Below are 21542 nucleotides of genomic sequence, written 5' to 3'. Positions count from 1 at the left end.
ATTAGTGAGGTCATTCATTCTTTGAAAGACAGGTGGCAATTATTGCCCTTATTTAAGGAAGGAAGGCAGCAAATGTTGTACATGTTGGTTACAGTGCATTTCTCTCTGAAATTCTGAGGACAATGGGTCGTTCCAGACATTGTTCAGAAGAACAGCGTACCTTGATTAAAAAGTTGATTGGAGAGGGGAAAACAAAGAAGTGCAGAAAATGATAGGCTGCTCACCTAAAAATGATCGCAAATGCTTTAAAATGGCCACCAAAACCTGAAAGACGTGGAAGAAAGCGAAAAAACTACCATTCGAATGGATAGAAGAAAAGCCAAAATGGCAAGGACTCAGCCAACAATCAGCTCCAGGAAGATCAAAGAAGGTCTAAAGTTACCTGTGAGTACTGGTACAATTAGAAGATGCCTATGTGAAGCCAAGCTATCTACAAGAAGCCCCCGCAAAGTCCCACTGTTGAAAAAAAAAAAAAAGACATGTGCTGAAGAGGTTACCATTTGCCAAAGAGCACATTGACTGGCCTAAAGAGAAATGACGCAACATTTTGTGGACTGACGAAAGTAAGATTGTTCTTTTTAGGTCTAGTGGCCGGAGACAGTTTGTCAGACGACCCCCAAAAACGGAATTCAAGCCACTGTACACTGTGAAGACAGTGAAGCATGGTTGCTCAAGCATCATGATATGGGGATGTTTCTCATACTACGGTGTTGGGCCTATTTATCGCATACCAGGGATCATGGATCAGTTTAATTGAAGAGGTCATGCTGCCTTATGCTGAAGAGGAAATGCCCTTGAAATGGGTGTTCCAACAAGACAACGACCCCAAACACACCAGTAAACGTGCAACATCTTGGTTCCAGACCAACAAGATTGACGTTATGGAGTGGCCAGCCCAATCCCCGGATCTTAATCCAATAGAAAACTTCTGGGGGTTACATCAAAAGTGCAGTTTCTGAGGCAAAACCAAGAAATAGAGAACTGTGGAATGTAGTCCAATCAGCCTGGGCTGGAATACCTGTTCACAGGTGCCAGAAGTTGGTTGACTCCATGCAACACAGATGTACATCAGTTCTCAGAAACAGTGGCTATACAACTAAATATTAAGTGATTCAAAGGAAAGCAAAATCTGCAAACATTTTTCAGTTTATATAGTGAATGTTTGAGTTTGTAAAGAAGAATACAAACACTGCTATTTTTTTGAACAGTCTAATATTCACTTTTCTTCAAATTTTATTAGAGGAACAACACAAATTTAATATATTTTTCTTCATGTTTTGATTTGGAATAGAATGTGTAGCGTTCCCAATGCATTTGTGTGTGGAAATAAAAGCTATTAGAAGGATTTTGAGCTTTCACTTTTTTCAACACACTGCTATTATTTTGAACACAACTGTACGTGTGGCTTTGGTGTGTAATGTTAATTTTTGTAGGGAAACCCCACTGGTAGGTGATTTTGCACTCACGTAGTTGAGTAGTTATAGGGGAAAATTATTTGTGTTGTTGCATAGTGGCAGCAGATAGGTCGGCGAAGATTTGAAATTTTGAAAATGGGTCTGTTAATTCTCCCATTCATTTGGCGGCTAGAAAGGCCCGTCCTTGTATCCTAGCAATTACGTCTCTAGGTATTCGTCTGGTAGCAAGAGGACTTATAGTTTTCAATGAACTACCATGGCGCTTTGGAGCACCGTGGTAGTCAATTGAAGCTTCCTGTCAGAATATCTGCTTGACTGTACATCCCGTACAGCAAGCAGATATTCTGACAGGTCTGCAGGAGACCTGCAAGGCATCAGCGATCTACTGATCGCTGGTACAATGCTTTACAGGCTCCTTTGAACAAAAATAATAAATGCACATTTTTTACCTGCAACAAAAAAATGTGCATTATTTTTGTCTAAAAGGTGAAATTACCCTTTAAAGAGAGTCTAAGGGTTAAGTATTATGTGGGTGTACCCTACATACCACTATTAAAGTGCATTCAGAGAGCAGTACTTTAATCTGAAGGCCCTCCCTCACAGTTTGGAAGAGAATGATAATGTGCAGTCCTCCAGGTTCTGGAGGAGTGGCAGGTCCAGGGTACTGGATGAGCAAAACAGTTCAAACAGAATGCCAAGTCATGTTTAACTGTCCTCAGGGGATGAGAGGGTTGCTCTAATTGTTCCCCAGCTGGAGGCATGAGATCTGGGCCTACAGATCCACTGTGGTCTCGGTGGTGGTTGGTTCAGTGCCTCCACACTCCGCAAGGAGTCTAGCCAGTTTGGTGCCAATATGACTGGCTTGTACAGAAACTTGAAGGTGAAAGGGGTGGCCCCACTAGTAGGATGTGTCTGTCTCACTTCAAGCAGTGGCCGTAGGAGGGATCACATTTTGCAGGTCTGCATGGAGATGTCTGGGAGTACCCGGATGACTGCTTCATCAAAATTGATCAGGTTTTTAGACCAGGCTTGTCAGAATAATTCCTCTTTAATAAAGAAGAAATTAACTCTGCACAGGACACCCCTGGGCAGAGGAGAAGCAGCAGAAGAGGAAGGGGGAACAGGTGGTTGAATACCTTGTACCCGATCAAGTTCCAATTTGGCTGTTGGGGGCTTCTCCAGCAGATGGTTCAGGATAGCATTTACAGTGGAGTGCAGGTCACTACCTGCTGTGTAGCCTCAGGGTTTCCTCACAGGCATACAGTAGGTTATTTTTTCCAGCCTTTAACAGCTCCATTGTTGCATATCTATGAGCTGGCATTGAAAAGCAGACTGTGGCTGAAGTGCTGCTGTGATTAGTGCAGTAACCATTTCTGCAAAGGTTTCGGTCTGCTTCAAGTCCTGTATTTCCAGATAAAGGGAGTCCACAATAGATGCTGCAATTTCATGGATGCCTTGTTTGAAAGGCAGGTATGCGAGTAGGTCTTGCAGATTACCCCCTAGGTGGGCTTCTAATGCCTGTGAAAGTAAAGAATCAGTGGGAGACTCAGCCCTTGGCAGCTCCTGTGTTAAGATGGGTAAGTAGAAGGTGTTGCTGTCTGTCGATTGCTGCCAATTTCTTCCCTACAGCCAGTCCCACTTTTCCAGCTCGAGGTTGCACCATCTTGGGCCAAGCTGCAGATGAGAGATGGGGGGGGGGGGGTTCTATAAGAAATTCTGGGTGATTTCAAGGCCCCCTTGGTTCCCCCCAGCTGCTGCAGGGAGTTTTCTGTTGCCATATAGCAGTGCAGGCTGTAGAGTCCAGACTATCAGCCTGGTCATAAGATCCACACAGAGCTCTGGAGCTAGTGTGTTCAATTCGCCATGTCCTAGCCATGCCCCCATCTTCAGCCATCTTGACTGGCAGGCATGTGATAAAGTAGCTCCTCTGCATGCACATAAATTGGTCATGCCTGGCACACAGGCACCATTCCGGAATATAAACGGAGATACGCATGTGCCGCTCAGTGCACATTTTAAAGAGGACTGCGAACAGGCAGGTAAGCTTTTTTTTTTTTTTTTTTTTTTATAATTCATTTTTGTTGCTGAAAAGACAGTGTATATCTCTTTGGCAAAAAACAGCCTTTAGACATTTTTTCTATTTTTTTTCCAGTGCTGACAATTTACACAGTGCTCTATATTTTGCATTCACATCTGTACTTGCCCCCAAAAAGCTTACATTCTAAGGTCCCTAACTCCCATTCATACATAGACGTCCTAGGGCAGTGATGGCGAACCTATGGAACGCGTGCCAGAGCTGGCACGCAGAGCCATCTCAGTGGGCATGCCAGGAAGAAGAGCGCACACGGACCATGCACACTGACCGGCCATCCAGATCTCGTCCACACTGGACCCCCATCAAACTACATCTCCCACGTCTCTGGGGCCAGGGTGGGTGTGGACGAGAGGAAACGGCTCCTATGCAGATCTGGCACCAAGGGTGATGTAGCCGGGGATGGGCGTGGAAGAGAGGAAGAGACTCCCACACTGCTCCGGGGCCAGGGGCTATGTGTTCAGCGTGGATGGGAATGAGCTGCTGGGTTGGAAGCCACACCGACACTGCCAGAGGTGAGATTAACTGCTTGCCAACCATGCTATAGCCAAAAGATGGCTACAGCGTGGTTGTCTAGTTCTGGGAGGGCGTCCCAGAACGCGAACCCAGTGGCACACACCCTGCGCTGCCAGTGATCGCTGTGTCCTATGGATACAGCTGATCACGTGATAAGGTAAAAGGCCAATCACAGCAGGCTTTTACCACGTGATCAACTGTATCCAATGACACAGCTGATCACAATGTAAATACAGTTGCTGGTTATCGGCTGCACGCTGTCACAGATTGAAGAAAGTACTGCAGATAACCGGCAAATGTGACAGGGGAGATCTGCACTAATAATCAGGGCATTGATTATCAGTGCCGTTCAGCAGTGCCTCCAGTTGGTGCTATCAGTCAGTGCCGCTTATCAGTGCCCATCATTGCTGCATATCAGTGCATCATCAGTGCCTCATCAGTGCCTCATCAATGCCCACCAGTGCCACCTCATCAGTGCTACCTGTGCCGCCTCAATGCCCATCAGTGCTGCCCATCAGTGCAGCCTCACCAACGCACATCAAAGAAGAAATATTACCCGTTTGCAAAATTTTATAATAGAAGCAAAGAAAACCCTTTATGTTTTTAATTTTTTGCTCTTTTTTCATTTATAGTGCGAAAAATAAAACACCCAGTGGTGATTAAATACCACCAAAAAAAGCTCTATTTGTGTGAAAAAAATGTGTTGCAATTGTCATTGTCAAGTGCAACAGCACTGAAAGCCGAAAAATTGGTCTGGGCAGGAAGGGGGTAGAAGTGCCCGGTAGGCAAGTGGTTAATTGCAGTGTTGGCACTTTGAAATAAAAAAGTTGGTTTTGTGTTGCAGTTTTGGGCACTCGGGCTCAAAAAGGTTTGCCATCACTGTCCTAGGGCAATTTAGACAGGAGCTAAATAACCTACCAGCATGTCTTTGGAGTGTGGGAGGAACCTGGAGAAAACACATGTAGGTACAAAGAGAAAATGCAAACTCCAGGATGTAGCAGTTAAAGGGATCAACAAAACTAAGTATTTACCAAGTATTAGTTGGAAGTTGGCAGCAATTTGTTAGTGTATATAAATCTGTTAGTTCATATAACACTACCCACCCCCAGACGGACAATGCTGCTGTCCAAAGATGTCTCTGTAAAACAGGAAGTGTGTTACTGGCCAGATCACCAAGTGAAAGCAGATAGGAAAAATGCCTAAAAAATGCAAAATGCCTAAAAAAATGCAGTCACTACACCTAATGATTGGAAAGCTGCAATATATTAATTTACAGAAATTTTTTTCCCCACAAAAAGCTTTCTTTCAGTGGTATTTGATTGTCTGTGCGTTCTTTATTTTTTGTGCTATAAACTGAAAAAGACTGGACAATGAGGAAAAAAAAAAAAAAAAGAAATTTGACTTTTTGCTATTAAACATGTCCAATAACATCAAACAGGCATAAACTTAGGGCAAAATGTATTCTGCTACGTCCTTGCTAAGAAAAAAAAAATCCCAATACGTATAAATTAATTGGTTTATGTGAAAGTTATAGCGTTTACAAATTGCGGCGTATATACTGGATTTTTTTTCACTAGTAATGGCAGTAATCAGCGACTGCTAGCGAGACTGCTGCAGGCATTCGGACACTGGAGGAACTGACTTGGTGTCACTGACATCCCCAGTGACACCAATACAATGATCAGTGCAGCGTGTGCTTCACTGTACAAAGCAGCATGCAGGAGATGACACGGGAGAGAGCAGTATTGTTTACAAATAGTTCTCTACCCCGTAGGTAGTACTCGGCAATCACCAGGTTCCGGTGAGTAATCACAGGCCAGGACCCAGTGAATGACAGCTGAGGCTGCGAATGGCGGAGCGGGTAGGACGTGCACCCCCTACCCAGAACTGCAAAATCACGTGTATGTACAGTTGCAAGAACAAGTATGTGAACCCCTTGGGATTACGTGGAGTTTTGCATGAATTGGGCATAAAATGTGCTCTGAATGTCATCTAAGTCACAACAATAGAAGAACACAGTCTACTGAACATAATACTACACAAACATTAGATGTTGCCATGGTTTAATTGCGCATAACATGTAAACATTCACAGTGCAGGGAGGAAAAAGTATGTGAGGCCCTAGCTTAATGACTTCTCCCAGAGCTAATTGGAGCCAGGAGTGAGCCAACCTTGACTCCAATCAGTGTGATGATATTGGATGTGTTGCTGACAGCTGTCCTGCCCTTAAAAAAACACACACCTGTTTTGGGTTTACTGGTTTCAAGAAGCACTGTCTGATGTGAAACATGCCTCGCAGAAAAGAGCTCTCAGAAGACCTACGATCAAGAATTGTTGACTTGCATGAAGCTGGAAAGGGTTACAAAAGTATCTCCAAAAGCCTTGATGTTCATGTGTCCATGGTAAGACATACTGTCTACAAATGGAGAAAGTTTAGCACTGTTGCTACTCTCCCTAGGCGTGGTCGTCCTGTAAAAATGACTGCAAGAGCACAGCGCAGAATGCTGCATGAGGTAAAGAAGAATCCCAGAGTGTCAGCTAAAGACCTACAGAAATCTCTGGCACATGATAACATTTTTGTTGACACATCTACAATAAGGAAAACATTAAACAAGAATGGAGTACATGGCAGGACACCAGGGAGGAAGCCATTGCTGTCCAAAAAGAATATTGCAGCACGTTTGAAGTTTGCAAAAGAGCACCTGGATGTTCCACAGCACTACTGACAAAATATACTGTGGACAGATGAAACCAAGTTTGAGTTGTTTGGGAAGAACACACAACACTATGTGTGGAGAAAAAAAGGCACAGCACACCAACATCAAAACCTCATCCCCACTGTAAAACATGGCAGAGGGAGCATCATGGTTTGGGGCTGCTTTGCTGCCTCAGGGCGTGGACGGATTGTTGTCATTGATGGGAAAATGAATTCCAGAGTTTATCAAGACATTTTGCAGGAAAACGTACGACCATCTGTCTGCCAACTGAAGCTCCGCAGAGGATGGGTGATGCAACAGGACAATGACCCAAAGCATACAAGTAATTCAACAAAACAATGGCTGCAACAGCACAGAATACGCCTTCTAGAGTGGCCCAGTCAGAGTCCTGACCTCAAACCGATTGAAATGCTGTGGCATGACCTTAAGAGAGCGATTCACACCAGACATCCCAAGAATATTGCTACACTGAAACAGTTTTGTGAAGAGGAGTGGTCCAAAATTACTCCAGATCGTTGTGCAGGTCTGATCTGCAACTACAGGAAACGTTTGGTTGAGGATATTGCTGCCAAAGGAGGGTCAACCAGTTATTAAGTCCAAAGGTTCACATACTTTTTCCTCCCTGCACTGTGAATGTTTACATGTTATGTGCAATTAAACCATGGCAACATCTAATGTTTGTGTAGTATTATGTTCAGCAGACTGTGTTCTTCTATTGTTGTGACTTAGATGACGTTCAAAGCACATTTTATGCCCAATTCATGCAAAACTCCACGTAATCCCAAAGGGTTCACATACTTTTTCTTGCAACTGTATGTATGTATGTATGTATGTATGTATGTATGTATGTATGTATTTTGCACAGTGTTTCTGCTGTAGGGCTGGCGCGAAGTGGTTAAATAGTTAATTTGGACCAATCCAGTCCAAACATGGTATTTACTTCAACAGTTGCAGTGACTGTGTGCTGTATAAACTGTACACAGCTCTGGCTATATACAGTGCTGTGTTCCAGCAGCAGGACGTGAACTTCCGGCCCCATTCCTGAAACAAAATCAATTTGGGCTGAATGCCGCTCAACCATTCAGAGAAAGCTTTGAATTCTATGAACAAATGCAAAGATTCCACTGACTGGCTGAGGCAGCCGCCTCTCTGACTCAGCCAATCAGGGAAAACTTTGTACACATTCATAGAACAGAAAGCTTCCTCTGAATGACTGAGCAGTGCTCAGACTAACTTGATTTTGTTCCTAGGAGAAAGCAGGGAAGTTCTCATCCTGCTTCCAGAACACAGCACTGTATACTGTATGTAGCTGAGCCTACATACAGTTTATATTTAACCACAGCAACAAATCACCCTATAGAAACCCAGGAAAGTTATCCACCTCCACCCTTGAAGGCTAATTAAACAAAATAATAAAACTTTTCCCTAAAATAATCAAATAAACAACAAATATAACCCACATAAAAAACAAACCATAAAATTTTATGACTTTCAGAAGTCATAGGAAGTGACGAAACGCGTCAGGATACGTGACGTCAGACGTATCGACGTTGACCGGAAGCGCGATCGCGGCCATCTTGGAAGTGGGAACATGTGGCCAATGTTTCCCTAAATCCGTCCACACTTGTATCCCTGTGAGGAGGAGCTGTTGTCACCCAGATTTTATGTGAGTTACCAATAAAGGAGGATATGTTCCATATTATCTGTGACTGTGGATTTTCTTGAGAATGGAAGAAAAACCCTAGCATTGGACAAAATCGGTTTGAGGAGAAATTAACCCAGAGTGGTGCCCTGCCTTGACGTTTTGGATATAGGGTAATTACCCATCAGTATATAAGTTGGAGAGTGTTGTTTTGGGTTCAGGGGATCACTGAGATACACACTTGCAGTGTCAATTAGAAGTTGTTTTTTTATATATGGTGCTTTTATCACTTTTTTATATGAGTGTGTTTCACTTATATCCATTTTCACTATAGGATATTGGCATGTGTATAGATACTCGTCTATAGAGTATACACATTTATATAGGATTTTGCATGCTGCGTGGCACGCGTGTTGTTTTATATAAAAAGGTATGACACTATGTCAAGTTTTTTCTTTTTGAGGTGTACTGTCATCAGGATTTGCGGATATTGAGAAGGAGTTTTTGATGAAAGAAGAAAGAAATTTATTATTTACACCTGTGGGGATTATTATTTTTTTGGATTATAATTTTTTTGATTATTTATTATTTTTGTATTTTTTGAATTTTGGATATTTTATGGTTTATGTTTTTTATGTGGGTTATATTTTGTGGTTTGATTATTTTAGGGAAAAGTTTCATTATTTTGCTACATACAGTTTAGTTTATACAGCACACACAGCTACTGCCATTGTTAGTGAAGTAAATAGTTTGGACAGGCTTGGCCCAAATGAACGGTTTAAAGTAAAATGAAAACACGAAGATCAACTTTAATCAATATAAACGGGGTTATACAAGGCCTCTACGGTGTGGTTAAGAAAATAAGAATTACAGCCCTCTGACGGTTCTCAAAATGTTTATCCCAGCAGTTTTCAGGATAAAGCATATGAACTTTTTGTCTAACCCAAATAAAATTCAAAACCCTTAGCATATGTGCTAAACACAAGATGGAGAGATAAATGCAACATACTTTGGCGCAATTTTGTTTTCTCAGAAATCACATCTTTAGTCCTCTGTCGCTTCCTTGCAGAGTCAGGCCTGGAAGATTCTTCATCTTTTTTATTGTTATTTTCCTAAAGAAGAATAGTGAATAAGCAATATGACAATTTCTATATATCACACTGGAGAGTACATTTGTTGAACCTAAATAAATACAATAACTAAAACATAGTTTATTAGGCGTACCTCTCAAAATGTAAAAATGGCTACACAAAGAAAATGGATATTGGATACTAAACAAGACTTTTGAGCCAATACATGAACAAGCGCAACAATAAAACCTGTAAAAGCTAAACAAATGTCAATATATTAGTTCCAAAAGTGTGGGTACTGACCAATATGTGAAATGCCTATATGTCATTTTCAAGTTTGCAGGAACAATACATGCTATTACTATACAGAAAGGCCTTGTTCACATAATCATAAGAACATCATAAGAACAGTCTGGACAAGCTTTTACACAACAATGGCAGAGCTTTGATGAAGCTTTTAAACACTTCCGCTCCGGAAGATTTACCCCTCTTCATGACCAGGTCATTTCTTGCTATTCAGCGCTGCTCTATTTTAACTGGTAATTGCGCAGTCATACAATGCCATACCAACACAAAATGTATGTCTTTAGATCACACAAAAAATAAAGCTTCTTTTGGTAGTATATTATCACCACAACAATGGTAAACTTAGGCCAAAATGTATAGTGCTACAGGTCTTTGGTATAAAAGAAAAAACAAATATGTGTATATTAATTGGTTTGTGTGAAAGTTATGGTATAGATATACTTGCATATATAGCTTTTACTTTCACTGCCTAATCACATTTCTTGAGGCGCTAAAAAGGTCAGGACAGTACAAACCCCCTCCACCCAAATGACTCCTTCTTGGAAAGTAGATACCCCAAGAAATTTGCGAAGAGGCAAGTTGAGTCCATGGAAGATTTTATTTTTTGCCATAAATTTTTGAAAAACGAAATTATACACAAATTTGTCAATTAAATTCTATATGGCTCACAAATGCCACAGCTATTTGGAATACCAACCCAAAAACACATTCTGCTACTTTTTAGATTTCTCCTCTGCCCTTAAAGCATCTGATCACACAAAGATGTGTGATCAGATGTTTTCTCAATTTAAAAATGGCGCTGTTTATATCCAGCGAAACATAAATGATGAAATACTTGTAGCTTCCAGTTGCTTAGACCACAGAAATGACTGGAACATTCTGGTCTCCGATCAGCTCTATGGTCAGTCGGCAGAATTGCCAGCTGCATTCTCGGATTCCCCTGTGGGATGGGAGAGCCCAAGAAAGCCATGGAATGTGGTGGGACTTCTTCCCACTGCTTGTAAAAATGACCCAGCAGCTAGGATTGTTTTTACATGAAAGCCCACTGCCAGCTGAAAAAACGATACCAGGATGATACCTGTAGCTGCAGGCATTATTCTGGTATAACCAAAGTTAAGTGATGTACCTGTACGTTGCTGGTCCTTGTTGGGCATATATGTAACAGCAGAGAAAATGGGCATATGATGAATCAGGTTTGTGGACCAATATGACTGCAATTCATACTTTTTTGTAATACCCATTTTGGAGGGTTAGGCCCATAAAGTTTTAAATTTAAAAAACCATGATAGGTTTCCATGCAAATTGCCTGGCAAAAGCTGCATTTGGGTGGGTGGCGATATATTGTTGTGCATATAAATTGATTCAGCCTCAACTGAAATTTTCCCTGAAAAACAGCAGAAGGGCCAGACGCTAGTGCTGGTTTTCAAACAAGCATGATCCTGCTAACACTGCGTTTATGGGAACACCATACTAAAGGAGGCACAAGTATAGTTCTGTTTGTGATCAATATATTGTTCTGTATATGTACTAGTAATGGCGGTGATCAGCAACACGGAAACAGAAAGCTTTCCCAGAGCCAATCACTCGCACGTACATTTAAAAAAAAAAAAAAAAAAAAATCAGGGTAGAATAAGGTTGCCATAGTAACCTTGTACTACTCTGAGGGGGTGGGGTGATCAGGGATTTTTTGTCCCCCACTTTCCATTGCAGGAGCAATAAAGAATAATTGTTCCTGCAATGCAATGTTTGCTTTGAACGGTCATGAATGGGTTAAGTTCATGACAGTTAAAAATACAGTGATCTGTGATTGTCTCCAGCTGGTCAAATGGTACAGGGTGCTGTGATTGGCCCATGTACCATATGAGAGCTGTGGGCCAATCGCAGCTCACTAGGAAGAAAAGCAGAGCGGTTATGAATCAGATTGATTCATAACAGCTTTGCAAACATTGTGATTGCATAGCAATCACATGACCACTGGGATCCGCTATGCCCCCTCTTTAGTTGATACAGCCAGAGCGATGTATGGGTATGTCACTTTGCCTGTAGCTGCTGCCCGCCTGCAGTAAATTACAGACAGGAAGCGGTAAAAGGATAAGTTCACTTTTTGGAAGATATTCAGGGTGTAACATGTTACAAAAACGGACTGTCTCCGCTCCCACCCGATTGCCCGCTGTAACAGCTAGGATCTCCTCCTCCCTCTAGCGGTCAAAACATTTAAACAACGCAGCTGTACGGGTTGTAGTTCTCAATGAACTACTACAGTGTTGTGGAAGTTCACTGTGCTTTCCTGCATCTGCTTGCCGCATATGATGTATTGTACACAGGAACACTGACAGGTCTGCAGGAGACCTGCATGGCACCAGCAATCTCTTGATCACTGGTTTAAGGCCTTAGAGCAGGGTTTCTCAGCTAGGGTTCCTTGACCAATGAACAATTTCTGCCTATAAGATAAGTTCCCACTGACACCATTGATCTATTTAGCCATCTGTAAGGGGGTGATTTTCCCAATGACCACAAGTGTAAGGAGCATTGTTCCCACTGACCACCACACTAAAGTACCACGAGTTACCAATAAAGTAATTAGTAGGGGTTCCTTGAGACCAGAAAGTTATTTCAAGGGTTCCGCTGGGTTGAAAAGGTTGAGGAAGGCTGCCTTAGATGCTCCAGAAACAAAAAAATCAATAAATGCATATTTTTTTTACCTGCAATTTGTCAAAAGGTGAACATATCCATTAAAATTGTTGTACAGCATATACATGTTTTTACACATTCAATAAGTTATTTTCAGTTACTAGATAGAGAATTATAAAAAATATTTTTTTAACTCTCCATTTCTGTTTTTAGCCAAGTGCATCCTGAATTTTCGGTTTTGGTCCAGAATTTTCATTTCGGTGCACTAATAGTATGTTGTGTTTTAGGCACTGGAGGTTTCCGGGCTTCTGCTCGCCCCAGATCCCAGCAGCAGGTGACATCATATCCATCACGCCCCGTAGGTGATTTTAGGTGAAAGCATCCTTTAAAAAAGTACCAATCAGCTAGCAAATGTTAAACCCAGGTTTTAAAAATGACGCAGTACTATGTGAAGACTGCTAGCAGCTTGCGTAAAATGAGTGCCAACCTTCCCATTACAATCTGTGTATAACATTCCAAAACTGGAACAGAAGACTTCTTTAAAAGGCTTCAAAAAAAAAAAAGCGGCTTAACCACCTCCCGCCCACCATATAAGGAAATGAAGGGCACAAGGCGGTTCTCTCGTTCTGGGAGGATGAGATATGACGTCCTCCCACTCTAACTGCGAGGGCGTGCAGCAATCAGTGGTGCGCTGGTCCCTTGGACACAGCGAATCACCGATCAACAGAAAGAGCCAAAGATGTCGGCTGTGTCATGTGATCAGCGGTGTCCAATCACAGCTGATCGCATGTAAATAAGGAAATGCTGGTTATCAGCATTTCTCTCCTCACGAGCGGTCAGTATGAGAGCTTGTGAGGAGAGTCGGTAATCGTATTCTTCAGAGGGGACATGTACACTGATCATCAGGGCACTGATGATCAGTGTGCCCTGATGATCATTGTAGCCCCATCAGTGTCACCTGCCAGTGTCCATCAATGCCACATATCAGTGCCCATCTGAGCTGCCTTTCAGTGCCACCTATCAGTGCCATATATGTGTGCTGCCTGTCAATGCCCATCAGTGCCACCTACCAGTGCCTCCTCATCATGCAGCTCATCACTGCAGCCTCATTAGTGCACATCAGTGAAGGAGAAAAATCACTTATTTACAAAATGTTATAACAAACCAAAAACTGAAAATTTAAAAAAAAAAAACAAACTTTTTCTTAGTTTGTTTAGCAAAAAATAAACCCAGAGGGTATTAAATACCACCAAAAGAAAGCGCTGTCTCAAAATTATAAAAATTTCATATGGGTACAGTGTTGCAGGACCACGCAACTGTCATTCAAAAGAACTTAGAAATGTATGCGAGGGCTGCTCTCCTAGAAGTCAGAATGGGTGATGTTACTACAGTTCTAGATGGCCATGAGGGGGATATAGAAAACCTACAAGCAGAAGTACATTCTCTTAAGAACCAGTTGGAAGAAGCGGAGTGTCAGGAATGGACTTGCCAGTAATGGTGGGACTCACCTGCCTTGTTGGCTGCAGTACCAGGGCTGGCCAGCGGGTGCTCCTAGCAATCAGAGACTCAACCCTGCAGCCAGCCAAACACCTGAAGCTGATTATGCAGGTGTATTTAAGGGATGGCCAGACCTGCAGTCGGGGCCATGGTGTGTGTTTTTCCTGGGCCCTGTATCTTGTTACCTGCATTCCTTTTCCTGTCCCTGTCTGACCGATTCGTTGCTGACCCTGCCTGATCCAGATCTCTGCCGACTTCTCCTGTTTGATCCCTGGCTTGTGACCCCGACCATTCTCTGCCTGACCCCCTGTTCCTACCTGCCCGATTGTTATTGACCCGGCCTGCCTGATGACGCTTGCATTATATGTGCGTTTATGTATTGTTAGTGTTAATAAATTATATTGTTTATATCATATCTGAAGCCTGCGTCTCCCTGCGTCAGTTCACATACCTCTGGTCATACCCTGGAGCCCTGACACGGAGAATAGAGCTCGTCGCAATATTCGTATTGGGGCCTACCTGAGACTATTACAGATCTTCATGGCTCTGTTATCCCTGTTACAGGAGTTAATCCCTGATGTCCCGGTGGATTGTTTGGAGATAGATAGGATAAACAGAGCCTTAGGCCTCAGACCACCTGCAGGCCCACCTCGGGACATCATTTTGAAGTTCCATTATTATAAAACGAAGGAACAGGGGATGCGCACGACTAGAGATTAAAACCTTTCGTTTCAGTCTCACCCTATCAGATCTACGCTGACCTCTCCCAAACTGCTATCTTGAAGAGGATATCTATGAAACCATATCTCCAAATCTTTCAGGATAATCACATTCTTTATTGCTGGGGGTTCCCCTTTAGATTGTGCTTTATTTATAAGGGGTCACAATATGATGCCTTTAATCCAGATCTTCAGAACCATGTGATAACTTGTTCTTTAAATGTGAAAGAAATGAAATCTGAGAATTACATCCCTCGGAACGGAATCAGGGATGTGAGATGGACAAGGGAGGCGATGGATTCTATTACAAATTCTGTATCTGAGGTCTTGGAGAATATAGATTTGAGTAGCTGCTGAATATAGGCTGGTAGTTGGTCTGGAAGGACAGATTCAGAAATTCCCCTTAGTTTTAGATTGTTTCTACGAGATCTGTCTTTTAAAAACGGCTATCTCGGGTGAGCAACTGTGGTCCTCCAGCTGTTGGTGAACTAAAAGTCCCATCATGTCTCTGCTTTTGGAAGTCATGCTTGTAACTGTCAGTTCCGCAATGCCTCGTGGGACTTGGAGAGAGGGAGAGAGAGAGACTCCGGAGGGTGTGGCAGTCAGGTGGGAAAAGGTAGTCGGCCGCTGCAGGTGAGAGATCTCACTGGTGGATCGGAGCTCTGACAAGGAGCAGCCATCTTGGGTCACGGTCGCCACACCCCCCGGACTTAAACTTTAAAGAATATATTCCTTTTACAAAAAAAATTCAGTGGTTAAAAAAAAAAAAAAAAAAAAAAAAAAGGCGTCGGGTCTTCCCCACAACACTGGGTCTTCCCCACACAGGGGGGCTTATCGGATTCTGGAAGTCCCCTTTAGCAAGGGACCCCCCATGTGAATGAGTATGAGGTACATGGTACCACTACTCATTCACCAAAAAAAAAAAAAAAAAAAAAATCATCATCATCGATGTCACATGGGGTGGGGGTCACCTGCATGATGTCCCCGGGTGGCCCCGCCCCTTACACGTTTAAAAACTGTCAAGCCAGCAGAGGCAGATGGCCGGGAGCCATCGTCAGGAGCGTAGCCGTTTTTTTTCCTATTGTATTATTTTTTTCGGGTCGGCGGGCATCGTGATTGACGTTGGATCTACTATGGGGAACATTAGTAAAGTTTTTTTCTTTTAACCACTTGCCTACCGGGCACTTATACCCCCTTCTTTACCAGGCCAATTTTCAGCTTTCAGCGCTGTCGCACTTTGATTGACTATTGCGCGGTCATGCAAGATTGTACTCATATGAAATTTTTATAATTTTTTTCTCACAAATAGAGCCTTTTGGTGGTATTTAATTGCCGCTGGGCACTTTACTTTTTGCGCTATAAACAAAAAAAGTGCAAAAAAATTTAAAAAAAAAAAAAAGTTTCTATTATAAAATTTTTCAAACAGGTAATTTTTCTCCTTCACTGATGTGCGTTGATGAGGCAGCACTGATGGGCACTGACAGGCGGCACTGATAGGCAGCACTAATGAGGTGGCACGGATAGGCGGCACTGACAGGCAGCATTAATGAGGTGTCACAGATAGGTGGCACTGACTGGCATCACTGCTGGGCACTGACCGGCGGCACTGCTAGGCATTGACTGGCACAACCGCTGGGCACTGACTGGAGGCACTGCTGGGCACAGGTGGGTGGCACTGGTGGGCACTGGAAGGTGACACTTCTGGACACAGGTGTGGCACTGCTGGGGGGCACAGGTGGGCGCACTGCTGGGGGGCACAGGTGGGCACCGATCATCAGGTTCTTGGAAGTATTTTCCTCACGCTGTCAAAGTGCAGCCGAGAACCAGCAATTGCATTTCCCGGTGATCAGCGTGTCATTGGACACGGCTGATAACGTGGTAAAAGGCCGCTGTGATTGGCCTTTTACCACATCATGTGATCAGCTGTGTCCGTAGGACACAGCGATCACGAATATCGCCGGGGGCACACAGGAGAGAGTGTTCTGGGAGGATGTCATGACGCCCTCCCAGAACCGGCCAGCCGCAGTGTAGCCGTCATTCGGCTATTTGTGGTTGGCAAGTAGTTAATAAAGGACTTGTCAAAGACCGTGTCCTGTCTTTTTTCACACACTTTTTTTTGTGAATGAGTAGCGGTATCATGTACCCCACACTCACATGGGGGGGCCCAGGGGCCCCCTTGCTAAAGGGGGCTTCCAGATTTCGATAAGCGCCCCCCCGCCCGCAGACCCCCACAACCACAGCCCAAGGTTGTGTGGAAGAGGCCCTTGTCCCCATCAACATGGGGACAAGGTGCTTTGGGGAGGGGAGCTCAACAACTCCAAAGCACCCCCCTATATTGAGGGCATGTGACCTGGTATGGTTCAGGAAAGGGGGGGCGCTCGCTTGTCCCTCCCCCCCCTTCCCTGACCTGCATGCTCGGATAAGGGTCTGGAATGGATTTTGGGGGGGGGGGGGCATTTTTTTAAATTAATATTGGTGTGGGGCTTACCCTCACAATCTGAACCAGACCTGAAGGGCTTGGAATTGATGGGAGGGGGAACCCAGTATTTTTTAAATATTCTTTTAATTGCTGGCAATTCTTTTTACATTCAGCTGTCAGTGGGGAACTCCGCAGACAGCTGCAACATGAACGCATGCTTTACACTACTAAAAGCCTCACGATTTGATAAAAAATCATGCAGGATTTTAGTAGCTTTTTTTAGGGAATGCAAACGTGTTTTTAAAAAAATGATGTGCAGGATCCTCCTGCATACTTGGATACGGTAAGATATCGCGTAGTGAATTGTGTGCAGTGTGTTACAAAGGGCACTCCCCTCCTCCCCCCACTAACACTCTCTTACTCCTTTCTTGGAATCTCAGCTCTTGGCTTGACAAACCCTTCCTAAAGAGGGGTAGAATGTAAACCAGCAATGTCAAATCAATAATTAGTCCAGGCCCTTATCTTGCTTCTTATCCTTTTTAAATGATTTTCTGTGACGGTTTTACATGACATTTATTCATATTTCTGTATATTTTGTGCGAAATGTTAATTTGATATATCATATTTCAAAGATCTAGAAAATATATATTATTGTGCCTTAAATATATGTCCTCGTATATCTCCCCAATTGTAACTGTTGAAATTTGGCGACAAAGATATATCTCAACAACAATAATCTCATAACTTCTATTTCCGATTATTAATCATTTATAAGAAGCGTTTCGGTGTTTCTAATACATTCATTTTCTTTGCGAAACATTTAATGAATGCTAGTACATTTTTGGAAGCATATATTATCTCCAGTATATATACTTATCTCTGTACTGTCCTTTACATTGATCATGCACATTGACCTATGTCTGGCACATACATCGTTTTACACTGAGCATGCCCAGCAACTTAGCCATTTGAGACATGTTTCTTGTTACACTGAGCATGCCCAGGTAATTGCCATTTCTGAGCGTGTGCCTTGTGTTACTGAGCATGCTCATGGACTTTGAAATTTGAGAGATTACAATAATGGTGGTCCAATGGCACTTTTTTATCAACATCTAAAAATAATCTTCACCCAACATCCCTCAGCTGTCCACATGCAGCACACACCAAACCAGCGTTGCTGAAATATTCATTCTTAAAATTAAAAACGAACACAAATGTTATGCTGTGTCACTAAATGAGACGTGTTGGGTATATGCATCGCAATCCCAAATGTTTACAATATCTCCCAAAATGTATTTGCTCCTTTCAATGCTTGTTGGTTTTACTTTGCAATAGTGGTGTCACCCTCTTTTTACAGCTTTTTTCACTCTGATTTTGGTACACAGCACATTTTGGAGGATAAATAGGACAATATTAGTATTGCAATTCTTTGTATTGGGATACATAGAACCAACACACATCTGAATTGGCAACATAGCACGACATTTGTGTCACATTTGAGATATCAGAATAGTTACACTGACCTTGCCCAGGGACTTAGGGTTGATTCGCACCACAGAAATGCAGTCAGGATGTGTGTGGCAGCACAGTGGTTAAGTTGTTAGCACTGCTGCCTAAGAGCACTAAGGTCCGTCAGTTCAAATCTCAACCACTGCAATGAAATTACATGTTCTCCCTGGGGGGCTACCCTCACAGACATGCTGGCAGCATCTTTGGCTTCTGTCTAAATGATCCCTAGTATGTAAATTAGAATGAGGCCTTGTCCATGTTCAAGCTCCTTCAAGACCAGCCCAGGCCTTATGTGAATGTCAAATGATGGTGCAAGATAAGGGCCTGGACTAATGATTGATTTGATATTGCTGGTTTGCACTCTACGTTTTAAGGGGGGGGGTTGGTGGGGGGCTAAATCACACAATCGGCACAATTCACTACACGCTATGTTATCGCATCCAAATGTGCTCCAGGATCCCACACAGCATTTTTTTATAAAAAAAAAAAAAGAAATTAGTTTATCAAGTCATGTGGCCTTTCAGTAGTGAAAACCATACAGCATACATGTTGCAGCTGTCAGCGGAGTTCCCCACTGACAGCTGAACATAAAAGAAAGAATTGGCGGCTAATTAAACAAAAAGACATGGGGTCCCCCCTCCCACCCATAACAAGCCCTTCGGGTCTATTACAGATTTAGAGGGAAAGCTCCACCCCTAAAATTAAAACCAAGTGGGGTTCCCCCCCAAAATCCATATCAGACCCATACTCATTCAACTGGGGGGGCCCTTGCTAATGGGGGCTTCCAGATTCCGATAAGCCAACCCCCAGACCCGCACAACCACACAGCCAGCGTTGTGGGGACGAGGCCCTTGACCCCATCAACACGGGAACAAGGTCCTTTGGGGAAGGGAGCCCCCTGCCCCCAAAGCACCCCCCCATGTTAAGGGCATGTGGCCTGGTTTTGTTCAGGAGCACTCACTCGTTCCCCCCCCCCCCCCCCCTCTTTCCTGACCTGCATGCTTAGATAAGGGTCTGGTATAGATTCTGGGGGGAAACCCCGCTTTTTTTTTTGAATTTTGGCGTGGGGCTTCCCCTCAATATCCAAACCAGACCCGAAGGGCTTGGTATGGATGGGAGGGGGGACACAGCAAGTTTTTTTTTTTTTTTTTAAATTTCTTAATTGCTGACCTTTGTTTCTTTTTAGATTCAGCTGTCAGTGGGGAACCCCGCTGACGTCTCAGTTTTTGGGAGACTCCACGGCCCCCCATTCTTTAACAACCTGTAACATTACTGACAGACACCAGTACATGCTGCATGCCTGGACCACTACATACATACCTCATTTATTTCCTCTGAATTGACTTTAGCCCCTGGTCACATCGGGCGCGTTTTGGCATTCGATTTGCATGCCAGGCGACTTGCAAATCTTAGTCCAAGTCACACCCTATTTTCCACTATTCGGCTCCATTCACATCAATTCTGATTTGGAAATTGGGCGACTTACAGTGAATTCGCACAATTTCAAAATCAGGTGAGATGCAGATTTCCTTGCGATTTGCAAGACATCCAACACAGACATGTACTACTTTTGAAATCGGTGCGGTTCCGAGCAAGTCAGAGCCGCACCGATATGACTGCTTTGATAGCAGACAATAGGGTGCTACTTGGCATGTGATTTGCAAGTCTCAGGGAATGAAAATCGCATGCCAAGTCACATGCAGTGTGAACCAGCCCTAACACCCCGGTCACATCAAAGCCGATTTTGAAATCGTGTGACTTACAGTGAAGGACAGATGTCTATGCAAATCGCATGAAAAGTAGTGCATGTACTACTACAGAAATCGGCGCGGCTCCGACCAAGTCAGAACCGCACCGATTTGACCACTGTAATTGTGGACAATAGGGTGCGACTTGCCATGCGATTTGCAAGTTGCCTGGCATGCAAATCACACCCAATGTGACCAGGGGCTTACAGTGAAGTCGCACAATTTCAAAATCAGGTGACTTGCCAATTTCATTGCCATTAGCAAGACATCTGACACAGAGGTCTATGCAAATTGCAATCAAATCGGCATTTCAAAATTGGCTTTGATGTGACTGGGGTGTAAGGTCTTTTTGGGTTTGATTTCCCAAGTGTTTTTCCGATTTTCAGGAAAAACCACATACTAGCAATAGTGAATCGACATTGTCAGTATCGCATGCGAGATGTGGTCATGTGATTGACTTAACTCATGCGATAAGCTTTAGTGAATTGTGCCCATAAATTTTGGCATGGGGTTCCCCTTCACATCCCTGTTCAATTTTCTGTTGTATGCTGCACATGTACACTTTTTTTTTACTGTTGCTTTATTTCTGGCCATGCTAATGGACTTGTGGGGCCTGTATACCAGAATTGATGCACATAGACACATAACCAAGGGTTAAAAGCAGGTGGAAAGAGGATTTGTGCCGAATTGCCCCAAGCCCCACTAAGGCTGTGTTTTGATGTGGGCTGTAACGGTTTTGAATTTTGTCCTTCTAAAGTGTGTTTTGGTGTGTATTATTCTACAACAATCGTGTGTTTGGGAGCATCTGCACATACTTGCCTTAATTGCTCTGTTCTTACAACTCCTAATTTGGATATAATTTACTTAGACCGAAATGCAGCTTTATGCCAAACAAAATCAGAAATCTATGTGTGGGGGACTTGGGGAGGTGTTGGTTGTGATATTAACTTTATTATGCGGTTTTATGTAGATTTTTTTGATCTCGGGACTGTTTTGTGGATAGATAATCCTGCATCTAACAAACTGATGGTGTGTGTTAAGTTTATTGCTCTGAAAATGTTGCCAGTTTCATATTACCCATTTGTTTGCTGCTGTACCCTCTTCATTACAAGGTGTGTAAACTCTTATGAGCAGGTCCGTTCTATTTTAGCAACAAAAATCCAACTGTGTGATTATAACCTGCGAAGAGGACTTATCAATTAGGTAAGGTTCTGGTATGGATTTTGGGGGGGACCCCATGACATTTTTTTTTGACATGGTT

General features: G+C 43.2%; 1 protein-coding gene across 2 annotated transcripts in view; it reads right to left on the bottom strand.

Annotated features, from left to right (window-relative positions):
- The window catches only part of NUSAP1 (nucleolar and spindle associated protein 1), a 354820-nt gene that overhangs the window by 290350 nt on the left and 42928 nt on the right, over positions 1–21542 (bottom strand). For both annotated transcript variants that reach the window (XM_089686683.1, XM_089686682.1), the window contains exon 3: positions 9392–9494. In XM_089686683.1, coding sequence (XP_089542809.1) covers positions 9392–9494 — 103 coding nt within the window. The remainder of the gene's footprint in view (positions 1–9391; positions 9495–21542) is intronic.

This window comes from Staurois parvus, unplaced genomic scaffold (genome assembly GCF_062004578.1).
Source record: "Staurois parvus isolate SC_StPar_1 unplaced genomic scaffold, SC_StPar_1.0 ptg000406l, whole genome shotgun sequence".
NCBI lineage: Eukaryota > Metazoa > Chordata > Amphibia > Anura > Ranidae > Staurois > Staurois parvus.
The sequence above is the reverse complement of the archived record's forward strand: the minus strand, read 5'-3'. Positions and strand labels throughout refer to the sequence as shown.